Consider the following 19,426-nt stretch of genomic DNA (forward strand, 5'->3'; position numbering starts at 1 on the left):
AAAGCACGCCGGCCGGCATAGCTCATGCCGGTCTGGTGAAGCCAAATAATCGGTACTGCTGTAAAACCTCCTCCCCGCGTATCTGCAGCCGCACGTTCGAGCTGACCCCCCCCCAACCCCCCACCGGCCGCCATGGTGATGCTGGTAAAACTCAGAGTGGAGACACCCTAAGCCTCACTCCCTCCCGCCGGATGGGTCAGTGCCATTGTCTGTTTGCCCTGTTGGAGAAACTGAGGCAGGGGGTGGGGAAGGGGCCTTGACAAAGTCTGCCAGAGCTCAGAACAGAATCCTGGGCTTCTGATCCCTCTGCCTTCCTCTCCTTCCACCCTTCAGGGGGGGTGCTGGGGGGCGGTAGAAAGCCGCACCCCGGTCTCGGTGAGCAGCTGGCCCGTGGAATCCAGAGCCAGGCTCCTCTCGGCCCCGCTGCCGGTTCCAACGATGCTGCCCACCCTGCGGGGGAGGGGCCGGGGGCAGTGATTTATTTGTGAAGTTCCCAGAAAGCAGGAAGCCAAAACAAAAAGCGGAGGCTGTTTGTGACACAGCTGCGGTCGCCTGCCGGGGCGGTGATGGTGCTGCGCGCCTGGGAGACTCACAGCCACAGCGGGGCTCGAGCTCAGGCATGGGGAGCAAATCTCCATTAGCTGGGAGCACTGTAGGGACATGGACACGCAGCCACGCAGCTCCTTCCCGGAGAGGGCTCCGGTGCATGGGGGCAGCTGCCAGTGAAGAATAAAGCAAACGGCAGGGAAGTGCAGAGCAGGGACGTGCCGGGAAAAGCTGCACCCTGCGGGGGAGCAGGAAGATGGAGCAGTGGGGGGAGGACACCACACCGGGAGGGCTTGCAAGCACTCTGGAGGCCAGTGCAGGGTTTTATGAGCCCCTCCGAGGCCTGGCTAGCTCAGACCAGCCTCGGGCTGTTTAGGGCATTGCATTTAGCGGCCTCTTTCTGTGTCACAGGCTCCCAGCCATGTTTCAAAATACACGGTCGTGGCTGGCTCAGCAGACTCTGGTTAAACAGAAGGCAAACGCAGAGCGGGCGGAGGGGGAAGGAAGAGATCACGCTGGGTGGGGGAGGATGACAAAGTCTCACATCGCGGGTGATATTTGGGGTCAGGCGGCGGAGGGGGCGAGGTCGGCTGGCTCTTGCTCTCCCTGGCCTGGCTGTTTGCTCCTTCCCTGTCTCGTCCTTCAGCCAGCCTGTGCTGCGCTTCCCCTTTGCCGTGCCAAAGTTTCTCTCCGAGTTCCCCCCTCCGCCGGGGACAGCCCATCCCCTCGGTATTCTGGGCACCAATTCGGTTTGTGCCCCTGGCTTTCCGTGTCTCCCAGCGCGGGTCGCGGCCCTGGAGCTGTCTGTGGTTGGCCCGGCTCGCCTGGCTGGCTCGTTGCTCGTTGTCGGTTAATGAGACGTTTGCTGAGCTCGCTCGTTGGGAAGTGGTTCCTGTGGCTGATTGTCCTCCCGGCGTGCGCTGCAGCCCAGGCGAGAAGCAGCCCCCGGCGGGTTAAAGTGCACCCGGGGCGAAGTCCAAGGCAGGCAGGGCCGCCAGCCGCCGCCAAAGGGGAGTGGTGCATCCTCCATCCCGGGGAGTCTCCCAGTAAACGCCAGGCGAGCTCAGCCAGCAGGCGCCAGGCTCGCTGCCGGCTGCCCTGGGTGACGTTCTCCGGGGGGGCTCAGCCCAGGTGCTCAGAGCGGGCCCTGCTGGCCGGGAGATCTCTGGCTGCTCCAGGGCTGCGGCTCGGCTCGGCTCAGCCCAGCCCAGCGGCCCATCCAGGCTGGTCCCAGACCAGGCCCGTGCGCTCTGATCTGGTCCCCGGTCCCTGACAATAGCCAGCCCTTGGTGCTCGTTCCAGTTCACGCTGGGACCCTCCTTCTGCCTGGCGACGCACCGCGTCACTCCGGGGGCAATTCGCTCCTGCCCCCAGCGGCAGACGAGACCCTCGTGCCCAGACACATGTGGGGTGGCAGCTCTTCCATGGAGCCTGCGGTGGGGGCTGCAGTGCTGGCAGCATATGGCAGAGCACGATCAGCTGGGGGCCGTCTCCACCACGCCTCCCCCCCACACACACACACGCTCCCTGCGTCTGCTTCCATCTGCTTCATGGAACATGCTCCGGCCCCCTGAGTGTCAGTCGGTCGTGGCGAACCTTGGGCTTGCCCAAGTTAAAATCCCCTCTGCCAGCCCCCCGCATGGCGCGCTCCCTCCGCCCTGCCAAAGCAGCGACGCCCCATTGGAGACGTGGCTGGGGGGGTGGGATCGACGCTGCCTGGGGCTCCAGGGCTCAGGGGTCAGAGCAGGTGTCTAACGTTGAAACTGGGTGCAGGTCCAGCACCCCGGCTCTCCACGGTGCTTCCGCAGCCTGGCTTTGACTGGCAAGGAGGGGGGCACTGGGTCATGGGCGGGGATGGAGAGTCGGGTACTCTGATGGGATGGACAGTCCTGTCCCCCTGGCTGTGGTGGGTGGGGGTCAGAGAGATGCTGCTGAGAAAATGCCTCCTCTCCCCCCTCCAGGAGAAATGGCCTGGCACCCCGCAGGCAGGCAGTGGGGTCAGGAATTGGGGGAGGAGGGGTTGCTGTGGCCCAGCTGGAAGGAGGATTAGGGTTTTCCTGTTGCTCTGGATGGTGGGAAGCAGCTGCAGTCGGCAGCCTGCTGTGATACTGTTGACACCTCCTGGTGTTACCTCCGGGCAGCGGGATGGGGCAGTGGCGACCTGCCAGCTGGCCCCGGGCCCTGGCTCATGGGAAAGCACTGAGAGAAGAGGCCTGTTTGCCGATGCTCAGGTGACAGTTAATCCTGTTTCCTCTGCCCCAGCTCACACCCCCAAAAGCCTCCGGGGCTCCCTTCCAGCTGCGGCCGCTCTCTGGGAAAGGCTCGCAGCCCTCGCCTGCTGATTGGCAAGGGCAGAGCAAGTCACCGCCAGGCTGCCTGGCAATGCGGGTGCCGCCCGATCCAGCCTCTGCAGGGGCGCAGTTTGTCATGGCAGGCGGCCCCTGCTCGGGAGAGGGCCACGACTGGAGTAAGAGGGGTAGTGTGGGATTGAACGGCCTTGGCGGAGCTGGAGGGGAGCCCAGGACTGGGGTAGCAGGGGCTGTGGGTCAGGATTGAGGGGCACGGAGGGTGGGGGGGAGAGTCCAGGGCTGGGGTAGCAGGAGCTGCAGGTCAGGAGTAAGGGGCACCGGCTGAGCTGTGTCCTGGCCTAGCGCAGCGGGCGGAGGGTGCTGCTGGAAGTCCCTCTCCGTGTGCTGCCTGCAGCTGGGCGCGGGCTCTGCTGATAACGGCAATCGGTCCGTGCCCCTCACTGGAGCAGACGGGATGTTCTCCGCAGCACTGCCCAGCCCAGTTCTCTCTGTCCCTGGCCCCTTTCTCTGTGCTCTGGGGTTTCATTCCCAGTGGGGTGGTCACCGGGTGACCCTGCGGAGCCATGGATCAGGGTGCCCACAGCCAGCCCTGCCCTGCAGGTGCCCAACACCCAGCCAGGAAGATGCCAGTGAATTCCCTGCTGTGTGCCCCAGCTTGGCAGATGGGCCTGGCAGAAAGGTGGGAGCACGGGGGGCTGGCACGCGCTGCGGGGTTAACGAGAGGCCTGGCTGCCAGCCCCCAGGCACAAGGCCGGCTGTTTGCTTTGAGCCCAGGTTTGCCTCAGCATGGCCTATGGCTGGGAAAAGCTGGGCCTGCTTTCCTCCCCGCTGGGGCCAACAGGACAGTGTCACAGAGCCCCCGGGTGCTGCTCTGGAACTGCTCCCCCCAAAGCCCGGCAGGACTCTGGGGAGCCTCCTCTCCCTTGGAGCAGCCTGTCTGCAGGGCAAGCAGCTCCCACGGCTTCACCTCCTGGGTCTGACCTTGGAGCATTCAGCATCCTCTGCCCCTCCGTGCGCTTCCCACAGCGAGTCTGCCCCGGCGGGGTCCTGGGGAAGCCACAGGGTTCTGCACCCCCACTGCGCAGTCAGACGTGACTCTCAGCCAGCCAGTAACACCGAGGTTTATTCGATGACAGGAACAGGGTCTAAAACAGAGTTTGTAGGTACAGAGAACAGGACCCCTCGGTCGGGTCCATCCTGGGGGGCAATGAGCCAGACCCCCACGTCTGCACTTCACTCCTCGTCCACAGCCAGCTCCAGACTGAAACCCCCTCCAGCCCCTCCTCCTCTGCTGAGTTCCTTTCCTGGGCCAGGAGCTCACCTGACCTCTTTGTTCTCCCCCACCTTTAGCATCCCCTTGCAGGGGGGAAGGGCCTGGCCATTAGTTGCCAGGAGACAGAGGGTCGGCCAGAAACTGAGGCACCCACACAGGATTCAGAGGAAACATTAAGAACAGCCCCACTTTGTCACAGATGGCAGCTGCCGCCTCTGCTGATCTGCTCCCGAGCCCCTGGCTGGGCAGTCGTTATGTCTGGGCTCTGTGCGTTTTGTTGTCCCAGGCCTGCGGTGCATGGGTAAGGCCCCTCACCTCCTGGCGGGAGGGGAAAGTTTGCCAGCACTGGAAAGTGCCTGTGCACTATCTCCCCCTACAGGCTGGAATCAGACCTGCTCTACTCTGTGTCATAGGCCCTATACTGCTCTCTGCTAATGAGGAGTCTCTCTTTGCTCCAGAGGCAGGGGCTGCTGCTTTGGGAGCCGGCTCTGAGTCGCTGTCACTGTGGCATTATCTGTAACTCTGGCATGTAGCTGGGTGAGAACCAGGAAGCCGTGGGTGGCCCTGGAGTTGATGCAACAGCACAAGTGACCTTCCAGCCAGGGGCTCTGCAGCGGTGCTGCTCCTGTGGCAGCCGCAGTGCTCTCGCTTTCCACATCCTTGCCACACTGACCTACCTGAAGGTGTGGCGTCAGCCCGGCTTGCAGCAGTGCTCTTGCACAGCCAACAGCTTCGTCTGCGAGCTCCCAGGCCCACACACAGGAGCTGGGCACCTTGCCAAATGCTGACAGGGCAGGGCCCATCCACCCATTGGGGCTGTACCAGCACTCACTGGGCGGGAACAGGCATTCGCGCCCTGGGTGAACTCCAGCGTGGCCTCGGGCGCTCTCAGCACGCTTTGTGCAGCCTCGAAGCCCAGCTCTGTGTCCCACGCCCCGCATGGCATGGCGGATGCAACGGGTGTACGAATGCAGCAGTGTCCTGGCAGTGGCTCCGGCCTGGGGTGGGGTGGGGGGCTTTCCTGCGTCCCACAGAGATTTCCCCTTAACTCTCTGTGCTGGGAAAAGGAGCCGACTCGTGTGACGAAGTGGGACTGTTCTAAATGTTTCCTCTGAATACTGTGTGGGTGCCTCAGTTTCCCCAATGTATTTCTTAAGTCTCTAGGTGGTGGGATAAAGGCCAGTGTGCATAAACCACCGACACCCTGTCTCCTGGCAACAAATGGCTGGGACCCTTCCCCCCTGCAAGGGGATGCTAAAGGTGAACAAAGAGATCAGGTGAGCTCCTGGCCCGGGAAAGAGACAAAGGCCAGAGAGGAGGGGCTGGAGGGGGTTTCAGTCTGGAGCTGGCTGGGGACGGGAAGTGAGGGCAGACGGGGTTGTCTGGCTCACTGCCCCCCAGGATGGACCCGGCTCAGGGGTCCTGTTCTCTGTACCTACAAGCTCTGTTTTAGACCCTGTTCCTGGCATCGAATAAACCTCTGTGTTACTGGCTGGCTGAGAGTCGCGTCTGACTGCAAAATGGGGGGGCAGGACCCTGTGGCTTCCCCAGGACCCGGCCTGGGCGGACTCGCTGGGGGAAGCGCACGGAGGGGCAGAGGATGCTGAATGCTCCAAGGAGAGACCCAGGAGGTGAAGCCGTGTGAGCTTCTTGCCCTGCAGACAGGCTGCTCCGAGGGAGAGGAGGCTCCCCAGAGTCCTGCCTGGCTTGGTGGGAGCAGTTCCAGAGCAGCGCCCGGGGGCTCCGTGACAGTTCGGTAGCCCCAGAGCCTCTCTTGAGCCATGCGAGCAACCCCGTGTCTGAGCCGGAGAAGTGAGGGGGCCAGTCCCTCTCGGCCTCTCTCTGCCACTGAGGGGGCCAGCCACTGCCTGTTGGTGATGCAGGCACCTGCCTGGTGGGACTGGTCTGAGATCCACCCAGCTCATTGCACGTGAGGGCCATCAGCCAGGAGTGTGTCCCAGCCCATCCGCTCGAGCTGGCGTTTGGGGAAGCTGGAGCCCAGTTCCCTCTGTGGCTCATCAATCCAGCTCTTTTCCTTCCAGAGCCGAAGGGATTTCTCCCCCTGGCTGGGTGGCTGGCCGGGCGGATGTGGCTGGGATAGGCCTGAGTCGGAAACCCAAAACATCGGCCTCTGCAACGGCTGCCGGGGCCTGCAGGCCAGGGCCTGTGCGTCAGGAAGGGACCCGGAGGAGAGAGCGTTTCTGTGCTATTTTCTCATCACCTGTGGGCATAATGATCCGGGGGGGGGCTAACGAGTCCCAGCCCCTGTGATTATACCAGAGACCTCCACCGGCCAGCCGGCTGCCTCCTTTCCTAACGCCCAGCGAGGCGATGTGGCTGCAGCAGGCGGGCGGGGGGGTTGCCCTCTGGGAAGCAGGTGGAGGGGTAAGCAGGAAGCAGTGGGAAATCCCCACCCAGGCGGCCTGGCTTGGCTGGGATGCAGATGCGAAGTTTAGGCTCCCTTCCCAGTGCTGGCAGGCCCAGCCCCTGATGCAACGGCCCCAAGGCCATAGCCGGCTTTTCCCACACAGCGTCTGGCACTGAAGCTGCTGATGCAGCTAGACCAGCCCTGCACCTCCCCAGTGCCCCAACTCTGCTGGATGGGAGCCCTTGCCCCGGGCACTGCAGAGCCCCCTCCGTGGCACAGGCTGGGGGTGAGTGGGGCAGCGGCTGCACAGATACACTTATCCCTTGGCCCGCGTATATGACACAGGCGTGGGGCCCCGCTACTCCAGCCCCCTCCTTTCCACGGGCTGCCTTTGGCCCAGTGTCTGGGGCTGACAACACCCCATTGCTCAATAAGGACAAATGCAGAATACTCCACTGAGGAAGGAACAATCAGTTGCACATACACAAAATGGGAACTGCCTGCCTGGGAAGGAATGTACAGCGGAAAGGGATCTGTGACCACAACCTAAGTATGAGTCAACAATGTGACACTGTTGCAAAAAAAGTGAACATCGTTCTGGGATGTATTAGCAGGAGTGTTGTAAGCAAGACACAAGTAGTAATTCTTCTGCTCTACTCTGCACTGATTAGGCCTCAACTGGAGTATTGTGTCCAGTTCTGGGCACCGCATTTCAGGAAAGATGGGGACAAATTGGAGAAAGTCCAGAGAAGAGCAACAAAAATGATTAAAGGTTGAGAAAACCTGAGCTATGAGGGAAGATCGGAAACACTGGGTTTGTTTAGTCTGGACAAGAGACAACTGAGAGGGGACACGATCACAGTTTTCAAAGATATAAAAGGTTAAATTGTTCTCTGACGCTAGGACAAGAGGCAATGGGCTTAAATCGCAGCCAGGGCGGTTTAGGCTGGACATCAGGAAACACTTCCTAACAATCAGGGGGGTTAAGCACTGGAATAAATTGCCCAGGGAGGGTGTGGAATCTCCATCACTGGAGGCGTTTAAGAGCAGGCTGGACAAACACCTGTCAGGGATGGTCCAGATAATACTTAGTCCTGCCATGAGTGCAGGGGACTGGGGGGGGTGAGTGGGACCATGGCGGGCAGGTGTGGCTGAGGGGAGCATGGGTGGGCAGGGCCATGGAGGAGTAGGCAGGGCTGAGGGGAGCATGACTGGGCGGGTGGGGCAGGGCCGTGGTGGAGCCGGCAGGATCGTGGGGCATGTGGCTGGTGGGCAGGTTCATGGGGCACATGGCGGGGCGGGTGGGGCCGTGATGGGATGGGTGGGACTGTGGCAGGGCCAGTGGAGCCATGGCGGGGCAGGTGGGGCGGGGCAGTGGTGGAGCCGGTGGGACCGTGGCAGGGTCATGGGGCACATGGCAGAGTGGGTGGGGCCATGGGGCACATGGCGGGGCAGGCGGGGCCGTGGCAGAGCAGGGTTGGGCTGGGCGGGCTCTGATGGGGTGAGAGGCCTCTCACCCGCGTGTCACATGGTGGGCTCAGCTCAGTGCCTCCTGGCGCTCCTCACCGGCGGGCTAGAGGGGCCACCCGTGGCTGCAGCAGGAAGTCGCCAGCTTCCCTAAGCCCTGGCTTCTAGTGCCAGCATCGCCCTCTGCTGCAATTTCCTTTGCTCGTGGTTCGCTTTCCGGGGCCGCGCTGGCTGGACACGCCCGGCTGGGAGCGGGGCCAGGCAGGCTGGCCACGGTGCTGAGCAGGGCGTAGCCGCCAAGGGGTCCTGGGAGGGGCGCGGCTTTTCCTTCCTCTGCTCACAGTTGCTGGGTGAAACTGGGGGAGGGGGCGGCCAGGCCATAGCGGGGGTGACCCGTCCCCTCCGAGCAGTCCTGGGGCGAGCGGGTGCCTGGCCTGCTCCCCCTCTGCTGCACCATGTCACCTCCTTGCGCGGAGTCCTGGCCTTGTGGCTGCCACCTTCCCTTGAGCCCTTCCCACACGGCCCACAGTCTCGCTCTCCCACGCCTCCCCGCGCAGGAACCTGGAGCCTCTCGGAGAAGCCTCAGAGCCTGGGGCAGGTCAGTGGGGTGGGGACAGGACTGAATCACAGTCTGGGGCGAGTCACCACCAGCTGGCAGCAGAGCTGGGCCTGGAGCCGAGGCCTCCGGACCCATCCTCCAACCTCCTCCCTCGTCGGCAAAGCACCGGTGATGGGAACCCAGCGACCGCCGGGGCTGGCACCTCTCCCGAGGGAAGAGGGGCCATTGGGGAGAGACACCAACCCCAGCCCAGCTCCTGCTCCCTTCTCCTGGGAGCTTGGGGACGGACTGGGCGTGGTTGGGATCACGCACTCGCCCCCCCGGCACATCTTCACCCGTCAGAGCCAGGGTGGGCCATGCTCAGAGACTGGGCGCTCGGAGAGGGCGCTGCCCGGCGGGGCCTTGCTCTCCGGCAGCACGTGATTGCCTGCTTTCTGGCTGGCCGAGGAGTCAGCCCATCCTCCGGCCTCCAGGGGAGAGGAAAGAGCCCGAGGCCGCCGGGGCAGAGCAGGGCCGCCCAGAGGATTCAGGGGGCCGGGGGCAAAGCGGGGGAGCTGCGGTGCTTGTACTCACCCGGCGGCGGTCTGGGTGTTCGGCAGCGGGGGGCCCCTCAGTCACTCCGCGTCTTCGGCAGCACTGAAGGGCCCCCCGCTGCCGAAATGCCGCTGAAGACCCGGAGCGACTGAAGGGCCCCCCGCTGCCAAAATGCCGGCTGAAGACCCGGACCGCCGCCGGGCTAGGGCTCGCGGGGCCCCTGCAGGGCCCGGGGCCTGGGGCAAATTGCCCCACTTGCCTCCCCCCCACCCCCGGGCGACCCTGGGTCAGAATCTCAGGGCTTCGATTTCTTCTTGTTAACAGTAACAAGAAGGGTTTCTTCAGGGATGTTAGCAACAAGAAGAAAGTCAAGGAAAGTGTGGGCCCCTTGCTGAATGAGGGAGGGAACCTAGTGACAGAGGATGTGGAAAAAGCTAATGTACTCGATGCTTTTTTTGCCTCTGCCTTCACAAACAAGGTCAGCTCCCAGACAGCTGCACTAGGCAGCTGTGACGAAGTGGGACTGTTCTTAATGTTTCCTCTGAATACTGTGTGGGTGCCTCAGTTTCCCCTATGCATTTCTTAAGTCTCCAGTGTGCATAAATGGCTGACACTCTGTCTCCTGGCAACTAATGACCAGGGCCCTTCCCCCCTGCAAGAGAATAGCTAAAGGTGAACAAAGAGATCAGGTGAGCTCCTGGCCCGGGAAAGAGACAAAGGCCAGAGAGGAGGGGCTGGAGGGGGTTTCATTTGGGAGCTGGCTGGGGATGGGAAGTGAGGGCAGACATAGGTGTCTGGCTCGCTGGTCCCCAGGATGGACCCGGCTGAGGGGGTCCTGTTCTCTGTACCTACAAGCTCTGTTTTAAACTGTGTTCCTGTCATCTAATGAACCTCTGTTTTACTGGCTGGCTGAGAGTCACATCTGACTGCAGAGTGGGGGTGCAGGACCCTGTGGCTTCCCCAGGACCCCGCCTGGGCGGACTCGCTGTGGGAAGCGCGCGGGGGGGCAGAGGATGCTGAATGCTCCAAGGAGAGACCCAGGAGGTGAAGCCGTGTGAGCTTCTTGCCCTGCAGACAGGCTGCTCCAAGGGAGAGGAGGCTCCCCAGAGTCCTGCCTGGCTTTGTGGGGAGCAGTTCCAGAGCAGCGCCTGGGGACTCCATGACAGCAGCACAGTATGGGGAGGAGGTGACCAGCCCTCTGTGGAAAAAGAAGTGGTTCGGGACTATTTAGAAAAGCTAGACGAGCACGAGTCCATGGGGCCGGATGCACTGCATCTGAGGCTGCTGAAGGAGTTGGGGGGTGTGATTGCAGAGCCATTGGCCATTATCTTTGAAAACTCATGGCGATCAGAGGAGGTCCCGGATGACAGGAAAAAGGCTAATGTAGTGCCCGTCTTTAAAAAAGAGAAGGAGGAGGATCCAGGGAACTACAGGCCAGTCAGCCTCACCTCAGTCCCTGGAAATATCATGGAGCAGGTCCTCAAGGAATCAATTCTGAAGCACTTATTCAACATTGGTGAGGCCCCATCTGGAGTACTGTGTCCAGTTTTGAGCCCCGCACTACAAGAAGGATGTGGAAAAATTGGAAAGAGTCCAGTGGAGGGCAACAAAAATGATTAGGGGGCCGGAGCACGATTGTTTAGTCTGCAGACGAGAAGATTGAGGGGGGATTTGATAGCTGCTTTCAACTACCTGAAAGGGGATTCCAAAGAGGATGGATCTAGACTGTTCTCAGTGGTGGCAGATGACAGAACAAGGAGCAATGGGCTCAAACTGCAGTGGGGGAGGTCTAGGTTGGATATTAGGAAACACTATTTCACTAGGAGGGTGGTGAAGCACTGGAATGGGCTCCCTAGGGAGGTGGTGGAATCTCCTTCCTGAGAGGTTTTTAAGGTCAGGCTTGACAAAGCCCTGGCTGGGATGATTTAGCTGGGGTTGGTCCTGCTTTGAGCAGGGGGTTGGACTAGATACCTCCTGAGGTCCCTTCCAACCCTGATAGTCTATGATGCAACCCCCATCCCTGCGGGGCTGCTGAGCGCCTGGGGCTGGGAAATCGCTCTGCGGAGAGGAACCTCTTCCCCAGCTGCTCCAGGGTCCGAGATCAGCTGGGGGTGGATTTCCACGGTGATGCTGGGGCTCCCCTTCCCAGAACCTTTTCTCTGACATCCTGCAGAGGGCTGGGGGCATCACGTGCTAGGTCCCCAGTGGCTGGGCCATTATCTGGGCCAGGCCCCAGCCAGCTAGGCATCACCCCCACCTGGTTCTCGGGGTTCTTCCTGCAAACAAAACAACCCCCCCACCTAGTTACCCAGGCAGCACATCGGGTAAACTGAGGCACACACACAAGTCATACAAAATATTATGAACAGTTCCACTCTGTCACACTGGGGTTGGCCAATCCATTCCTCTTCAGTCACCCCCCTCTCCATTAATTTTGCAAGGGGTAGAGGTCAGGACCCGCGCCTGGGCATCCCGCTGGAATGGCGCAGCGGGAGCCCTCTGCCTCACCCCTCTTTAGTACATCTTGGGGTGGGGGAGCTTTGAAACCTCCTCATTTCCTCCAGCCACAGTGCCACATCCCTGCCGGTGCTGCCTGGCCTCCCTCTGCGAACCAACCAGCCCAGCGCATCTGGGAGCAGCAGCAAGGCCTAGTGGTTAAAGTAAGTGGCTGATGTTTGTAAGGTGCGTTGAGAGCCTTGCCTGGAGGCTGCGCTGGCTGGTGGCTCCGGGTCCCTTCAGTACTGCTGGCTGGTTCCCAGGCATAGTTTATACTGCTGGGTCCTTTGCCCTGGGGTCCCGGCATGAAGCCCAAAGGCAGCAGCACAACCGCAGGCAGGGCCCGGTGCCACTGCCTCGCCCAGGGCTGGGGAATCGAAGGGTTTGCGTAGCAGTGGGGAGCGGTGTTAGCGCAGCTGCGCCGGGTCTGGTCGCTGGCACCTGCCGGCTGGGCCCGCCAGGGTCTGCATCGGCCTTGGAGCAGCCCACCCCCCGCAGGGCTGACCCGTGTGCAGTGCTGACGCGGAGCGAAACCCCCACAGGTCCGAGGGCCAAGCCCAGAGCCTCCGAGTGCCTAACTCCCATTGGAGTCAAATACCTTAAACACCCCGAAAAACAGGCCCGAGGGCTCACGCGGCTCCTTAACCCCAGCGGCACAGGAGAAGTAACTAACCCCCCAAAACCAGCCACCCGGGGTGGGGAGAGTATTAACAACAGTGAGCAAAGGGGGGGGGCTTTTCCTCCAGCGGGGACCTGGGGGCACGGCAGGGGTGGGTGGAAACTGAGGATCAGCTTGGCATGCTGGGATTTCCTCTGAGCCCTCTCTGCTCTCGGCTTGCCCAGGACTGGGTTCGGCTCCAGACTGAGCTGAGCCGGGCACGTCCCAGATTCAAGGTTACACCGAAACTTGGTCCCTCTATGTACATTGGCCCATCGCATTGCAGCCACTCTACAGTTCATCCCTGTGACAAACTGGGGCTGTTCTTACTGTGGTCTGTGAATGCTGAGGGCGGGCGGGGGTGTTGGCCTGGGAGGACGGTCTGCACTGGGGATGGGAGACTGGCTGGAGAGAGAATACCTGACGGTGTAACGTGAGAACCCAGGAAGGGGTTGGAGGCCAGGTGACACCTCTGCCCGGGAAGCTGAACAAAGGCTGGAGAGTGAGGGTATGGCTACACTTGTAAATTTGCAGCGCTGCAGCAGGGTGTGAAAAAACACCCTCTGCAGCGCTGCAAATTGCGGCGCTACAAAGCGCCAGTGTAGTCAAAGCCCCAGCGCTGGGAGCGCGGCTCCCAGCGCTGTCCGTTATTCCCCACAGGGAGCTGGAGTACGGACAGCGCTGGGAGAGTTTTCTGCCAGCGCTGGGGCTTTGACTACACTTAGCGCTTCAAAGCGCTGCCGCGGCAGCGCTTTGAAGCGCTAATGTAGCCATAGCCTCTGAGGGTTTCAGGAGCTGGCTGGGGAATGGAGGGAAGGACAGACGAGGCTCTGACCCCCCAAGGGGGCTCTGATGCTCCTGGGACCCCAAGATGGACCTAACTGGGGAGGATCCTGTTTGTAGCGGCAAGGCCTGTCTGGGACTGTGTTCCTGGCTTCTGAATAAACCTTCTGCTTTACTGGCTGGCTGAGAGTCCTGGTGAATCGCAGGAAGCCGGGGGTGCAGGGCCAGGGCCACCCAGAGGATTCCGGGGGCCCGGGGTCTTCGGTGGCGGGGGGCCCTTCCGTTCCGGGACCCGCCGCTGAAGTGCCCCGAAGACCCCGAGCCCCCCGCCGCCGAATTACTGCCGAAGCGGGACCCGCCACCGAAGTACAGCCCGGTCTTCGGCGGTAATTCGGCGGCGGGGGAGGGTCCCCGCCGCGGGTCTTCGGGGCACTTTGGCGGCGGGTCCCGGAACGGAAGGGCCCCCCGCCGCCGAAGACCGGGCTGCGCTTCGGCGGCGGGTCCCGCTTCCCCCCCTGCCCCGGCCCCAGCCTCTTACCCCCGGCTCCCTCCTCACCCGGAGTCTCAGCGCCTCGCCGGAACAGCCGCAGCGTCTGGCCGGCAGGGCCTGAGCTCCGTCCCGCTCAGAGCCGCGTAGTGAGGGGGCAGGGCTGGGAGCTCCACGCCGAGCGGAGGCAGCTGAGCTCAGCCCGGAGCTCCCAGCCCCGCCCCCTCCCCACGCGGCTCTGAGCAGGGCGGGGCTCAGGGGCCCCGGCGGAGACTCGGTGCTTGATGCGCTGAGGCTCCAGGAGAGGGGCGGAGGCGGGAGCCTCCGCTGTTCTCTTGGGGGCCCCTGCGGAGCCCGGGGCCCGGGGCAAATTGCCCCCTTTGCCCCCCCCCGGGCGGCCCTGTGCAGGGCCCCGCCTCCCCCACACTCCGTGACAATCCCACACTCGGCGGTGGGCTTGGACACCTGGGAGGAACCCACACGCTGGCTCCTTTCAGCCTCCTCTTTCCCTGTCCATCACCCTCCGGCTCTTTGTGATGCTTCCCGACATCCAGGCTGGTGCTCAGTTCACTGAGCCCTTTACCTGCCTAAGTGGGCACAACCGTTTCCAGGCCATGTTCACCACCCTGCTCCGTCTTCCACGAAATGCAGCCTCCCCCGGGCTGAGTGCCCCACGTCACGCCAGGCCTACGCCGTGACACTCCCCCGGATCCACCTGGCCGAGGGGCCCGGCGCGGGGCTGGGGGCTCTCCCTTCTGCCAGCCTCCCCACGGTGCTGAGTCAGACTGGGACAGCGCCGTGGTGGGGATCTCCTGGCGGCGCTCGGTGTGGGCGGGGGAGTGACGGTGGCTTCTCTCTGCCCCCACAGTCTGTCTGTCTCTCTCTGTCTCCTGCAGCTGTGCATCGACTTCCTCACGGGCGTGCTGAGCGTGGAGCTGGTGTGCGAGGTGCTGCAGGTGAGTCCCCTCCCTCCCCTGCTGCTGGCTCTGCTCCCAGGGGCCCGCGACTGTGATTCCTCCTCCTCCGCTGCTCTCAGGCACAGCCCCGGACGCGTGGGCGGCTCTCTGCCCTCACGCCGTGCGGCCCCAAACAGCTGGGCCCCGACCCCTGCCAGCTGGGCCCGGGCCAACCCCTGGACAGACAGGGCACGTGGCCTGGGGCGGGCGGGGCGTCGACGGCGAGGAGCAGGTTGGTCTCTCTCCTGAAGGGTCCCCCAGCAGGATCTGGCCCCAGCCAGCGGGTTGATGTCTAAGGTGAGTGAGAGGAAGACTGGGGCAGTCGGGGGGGGGTGTCCTTGGGACCCTCTGAGGTGTCCCGAGATCAGCTGAGGCGCCTGCGGCAGGGACGAGGGATGCCAGCGGGATCCCTTATGAGAACCGCCTCCGGCTTCGGGGATCCCCCCTGCCCAAGCGTTCCTCAGCTGCTCCCTGAGCCCCCCTCCAAGATAGCCTGGGCCCCAGGAGGGGGGTACTCACAGCTCGGCCCAGCTGGGCCCACGGCGTGCGCCCTGCCAGAGAAGCGGGAGGCCGGGCTGGAGTGCAGCAGCCCCTCTCCAAGCCCTGGCTTCGATCCCCCCTGCGCTGCCCGGGAGGGGAGCCAAGGCCCCATTCAGCCCCCCAGGGGGCCTATTGTGCGGGGGACTCTTTGTGCCCGGACACCTGCCCCTAAGGAAGTGAACTGGGCCATGCCGGCAGAAAGGAGCCCAGCCAGGCAGCTGCAGCGTGTGGATGGGCCCTGCACCAGCCGGCCCTTTGTCTGCCGAGCCGGGGTTTCGGTGGAGGGGGTGATCCGCGTCGGTCCCCCCGCTGAGAGGTTTTAAGCCCTGGCTGGTTGGTTCCCATGGCAGCCAGCTCGCCCCGGAGGAAGCGTGGCCTGGCAGTCAGGTCACGGGCCTGGCAGAGGAGCGGGGTGGGCTGGTATCAGCCGGGCTGTGCCATGCGGTGCCGAGTGGGGCCTTGTTCTGTGCAGCCGGCTCCTGGTCCCTTCCCCACAGGCTCCGGGGGCTGGGCCCCTTTGATCTAACAAAAGGCCCGTGCTGACTTTGTCTCCTTTGCCCTGATTTGTCCTCGCAGCTGCCTGGCGCGATCCCGAGCGCTGGCTGGGGGATGGGGCTAGAGCCATCACGCTGGGTGGGACACGGGCACGGTGGGCAGCAGGGATCCCGGGACGACTTGAGTAGCCCCCCACGTGCCAGGTGCTTTGCAGGCCAGTTGGTGACCACGTCCCAGCCCCACAGAGCCAGCGTTCTGGATACGTCGCCTGCGTGGTGGTTGTGGGCCCCTGGGGGAAATCGAGGCCGGGTTCCATGCTGCCTGGGCGCTCGGGTGCTGTGGGACAAGCACAGTGTGGAAACCTGGCTGGAGGAGAAGGCAGAGCCCAGCTCCCAGCCCCTCGGTGCCAGGATGGAGCAGCCCTGGGGCAGGCCCGGCCGAGGTGGAGCGGATTGGCCCCTGGCTCTGGGCTCTCGGCTGTGGCTGTGGCATCCGTTCCCCTCAGCCCTGCCTCATGGGGGTGACAGCGAGTCCATGTGCCGGCTGCGGGCCGAGGGGCTGAGAATCTCAGGGGTTTGGGGCCAGATCCAGAGCTCACTGGAGTCGACCAGCCTTTGCACCAGGCCTTGTGACACCAGGCACAAGTCCTGGGCAGCCGGGATAGCTGGGTGCAGAGCGCTGCCCGGACAGGAGCTCTGGGGGCTGCAGGGGGTGGCTTAGGTCCAATTCTGCCCTCATGGAGCCGGGGTAAGTCGGGAGCTGCCCGAGCCGGGCCCTGCAGGCTCAGCATGCAGACGTGATGTGCAGCTCCTGGCCCGTAGGTCAGCGTGGCAGCGGGAGGTGGGGGCAAGGACTGGGGCTGCCTGTCTCTGGAAGCCAGGGGGTCAGAGCTGGGCGCCTCGGAGGCCGTTTGCTCCCTGGCTGAACAAGGCCACCAGGCTGGCGGTTGCAAGGGGAGAGGCACTCGCAGCCCAACGGGGCAGGGGGAGGGACAGTCGTGCTGCCTAAGCGACCAGTTCCACCGCCTCCGTCTCCCACCTTCGGGGAGCCCTGCCCCGAGTGCTGGTGCCCAGGCCTGGCGCTGCCTGGGCAGTGACCCGGCGGGCACAGACTGCAGGGCCGAGGGCTGCGCGAGGGAGCTTGCTGGGGCGATGACCAAGTTCCCCACCGGGCCCGTTCCCACGCAGTCAGGCCCCTGCCTCGGGGCTCTGTGCAGGCGTCGGGACGGGGTTTCTGCTGCTGAGCGCCCGGACCCAGCACAGCCTGTAGCTCTCCGCGCTCCTGTTCTCCCCGGGAGAGGCCAGCGCCCGCCCCGCAGCCAGTTCTCCTCGCGGGTTGTGCCTGAGGCCCAAGAAAAATCTGGGCTGTCACGGAGTCCCCGGGCGCTGCTCTGGAACTGCTCCCCACCAAGCCCGGCAGTACTCTGGGGAGCCTCCTCTCCCTCGGAGCAGCCTGTCTGCAGGACAAGAAGCTCACACGGCTTCACCGCCTGGGTCTCTCCTTGGAGCATTCAGCATCCTCTGCCCCTCCGTGCGCTTCCCCCAGCGAGTCCGCCCCGGCGGGGTCCTGGGGAAGCCACAGGGTCCTGCCCCCCCACTGCGCAGTCAGATGTGACTCTCAGCCAGCCAGTAACACAGAGGTTTATTCGATGATAGGAACAGGGTTTAAAACAGAGCTTGTAGGTACAGCGAACGGGACCCCTCAGCCGGGTCTATTCTGGGGCCCAGTGAGCCAGACCCCCACATCTGCCCTCACTTCCCATCCCCAGCCAGCTCCAGACTGAAACCCCCTCCAGCCCCTCCTCCTCTGGCCTTTGTCTCTTTCCCGGGCCAGGAGGTCACCTGATCTCTTTGTTCTCCCACAGCTTTAGCTTCTCCTTGCAGGAGGGAAGGGCCTGGGCCATTAGCTGCCAGGAGACAGAGTGTCGGCCATAACTGAGGCACCCACACAGTATTCAGAGGAAACATTAAGAACAGCCCCACTTCGTCACAGGGCCCCTCCTGGCTTAGCCTGGCCGCTTGTAACCCCGGGGACAGTCTCCGCATGGCAGGCAATGGCGCGTTCGGCTGATGCCCAGGCCCTGGGGGCTCCCTGGCTCTTTGAGCCGCTGTCCGCCTCGTCCCCACTGCCCGGCTGCTCGCTACGGGCACAGGACGGCGCTGCCCCACCCAGGACCTGTGGGAACCGGCTCAGAGGCTGTACTGGGGTGGGTGTTTGTGAACCTCACCGCCGCGCACGAGGAGACTCGCACAGCCCGGCCACTGGGGAGAATGCTGCTGGGGTGGCAGAAGCTAGGACGCCGGAACGAATAGCCGCAGCAATGTGAAGTCAGCCCCTGGCCCGAGGCCCCTGCCTGGCTCAGGGCACAGACGGACAGTGCTCGCGTCCAGCCCCGCCTGCGATAACCAGCCACACTGACTGGATCCCAGCTGCTCCGGATCGGGCTCCCTTGTGCAGGGAGGGGTGGGCCCTGCCCGCAGAGTTTATTATTTCCGGTGCCGAGCCGAGTCCCCCATGAGCGAGGCTCTTAAACTACCTGGCTGGGCACCGGCGCAGAGGTAGCAAACCCTGAGCAGGAGCCAGGGCCAGATTTTCAAGTGCTCAGCATCCAGACCTGGAGGCAGATTTCCCCGAGCCGAGCGTGCGGCGTGGCGCGGTGCCGGGGAGCCCCAGCCCGCGCTGCCTCAGTGCGGTGCCCGGAGCGGAACAAGGAACTGGCCAGACGGGAGACGCCCCAGAAGTGTTGAGCTGTGGCTGGACCAGCGGGGAGGCCCTGCGGGGGGCCTGGCGGCTCAGGCACAGTGGAAGAAACGAGTCGATGCCCCCCGCTGGGCTCTCCGTTGGCCCAGGTGTCGTGGTGGGGAGCTCGGTGAAAGGTCTCAGTGCAGTCAGCAGCAGCCCAGCACGCCGGCCCGGCACGGGAAGAACAAGCCAGAGCACAGCAGCGGGGGCGGCCTGCCCTGGCCCCAGAGGTCAGCTCCGGCTGCCTGTCTCGGATCACAGGCAGCAGAGGCGGGGTGGATGCAGCCAAGGACTAGCGACTTGGAAAGACCCTCTGTGCAGGAAGAGGGGAGAGAGCTTGGCTACGCCGGGAGCAGTTGGACAAGGAGGGCCTGGGCATGAATCATAGACTCATAGACTTTAAGGTCAGAAGGGACCATTATGATCGTCGAGTCTGACCTCCTGCACAATGCAGGCCACAGAATCTCACCCACCCACTCCTGACCTATGTCTGAGTTATTGAAGTCCTCAAATTGTGGTTTGAAGACCTCAAGCTGCAGAGAATCCTCCAGCAAGTGACCCACGCCCCATGCTGCAGAGGAAGGCGAAAAACCTCCAGGGCCTCTGCCAATCTGCCCTGGAGGAAAATTCCTTCCCGACCCCAAATATGGCGATCAGTTAAACCCTGAGCATGTGGGCAAGACTCACCTGCCGGCACCCAGGAAAGAATTCTCTGCAGTAACTCAGATCCCAACCCATCTAACATCCCATCACAGACCACTGGGCATACTTACCTGCTGATAATCAAAGATCAGTTGCCAAATTAATTGCCAAAATTAGGCTATCCCATCATACCACCCCCTCCATAAACTTGTCAAGCTTAGTCTTAAAGTCAGATATGTCTTTTGCCCCCACTACTCCCCTTGGAAGGCTGTTCCAGAATTTCACTCCTCTAATGGTTAGAAACCTTCGTCTAATTTCAAGTCTAAACTTCCTAGTGTCCAGTTTATATCAAGGCAACACATTTATGGAAGGGGAATGCTGGCCCAGGTATGCGGAGCTGGCCGAAGTCTCGGCAGAGTCTCTGCCACAGTCTCCATAGTGTGTGACCCTGGGCACATCACTTCACCGCTCCTTGCCTCAGTTTCCCATCTGTGACATGGGGACAATTATCCTTCCTTTGTTTTGCTTGGACTGGGAGAAGTCCGGTGCAGGGACTGTCTCTCTCTATCTT

General features: G+C 63.0%; 1 protein-coding gene across 4 annotated transcripts in view; it reads left to right on the forward strand.

Annotated features, from left to right (window-relative positions):
* BTBD19 (BTB domain containing 19) overlaps positions 1 to 19,426 on the forward strand; it is a 63,389-nt gene that overhangs the window by 25,699 nt on the left and 18,264 nt on the right. For 3 of the 4 annotated variants that reach the window (XM_045026555.1, XM_045026558.1, XM_045026557.1), the window contains exon 4: positions 14,377 to 14,436. The exons of the other annotated variant lie outside the window; for it this stretch is intronic. In XM_045026555.1, coding sequence (XP_044882490.1) covers positions 14,377 to 14,436 — 60 coding nt within the window. The remainder of the gene's footprint in view (positions 1 to 14,376; positions 14,437 to 19,426) is intronic. 4 annotated transcript variants of the gene reach the window in all.

The sequence above is a fragment of the Mauremys mutica genome, chromosome 8, assembly GCF_020497125.1.
Source record: "Mauremys mutica isolate MM-2020 ecotype Southern chromosome 8, ASM2049712v1, whole genome shotgun sequence".
Classification (NCBI taxonomy): Eukaryota; Metazoa; Chordata; order Testudines; family Geoemydidae; genus Mauremys; species Mauremys mutica.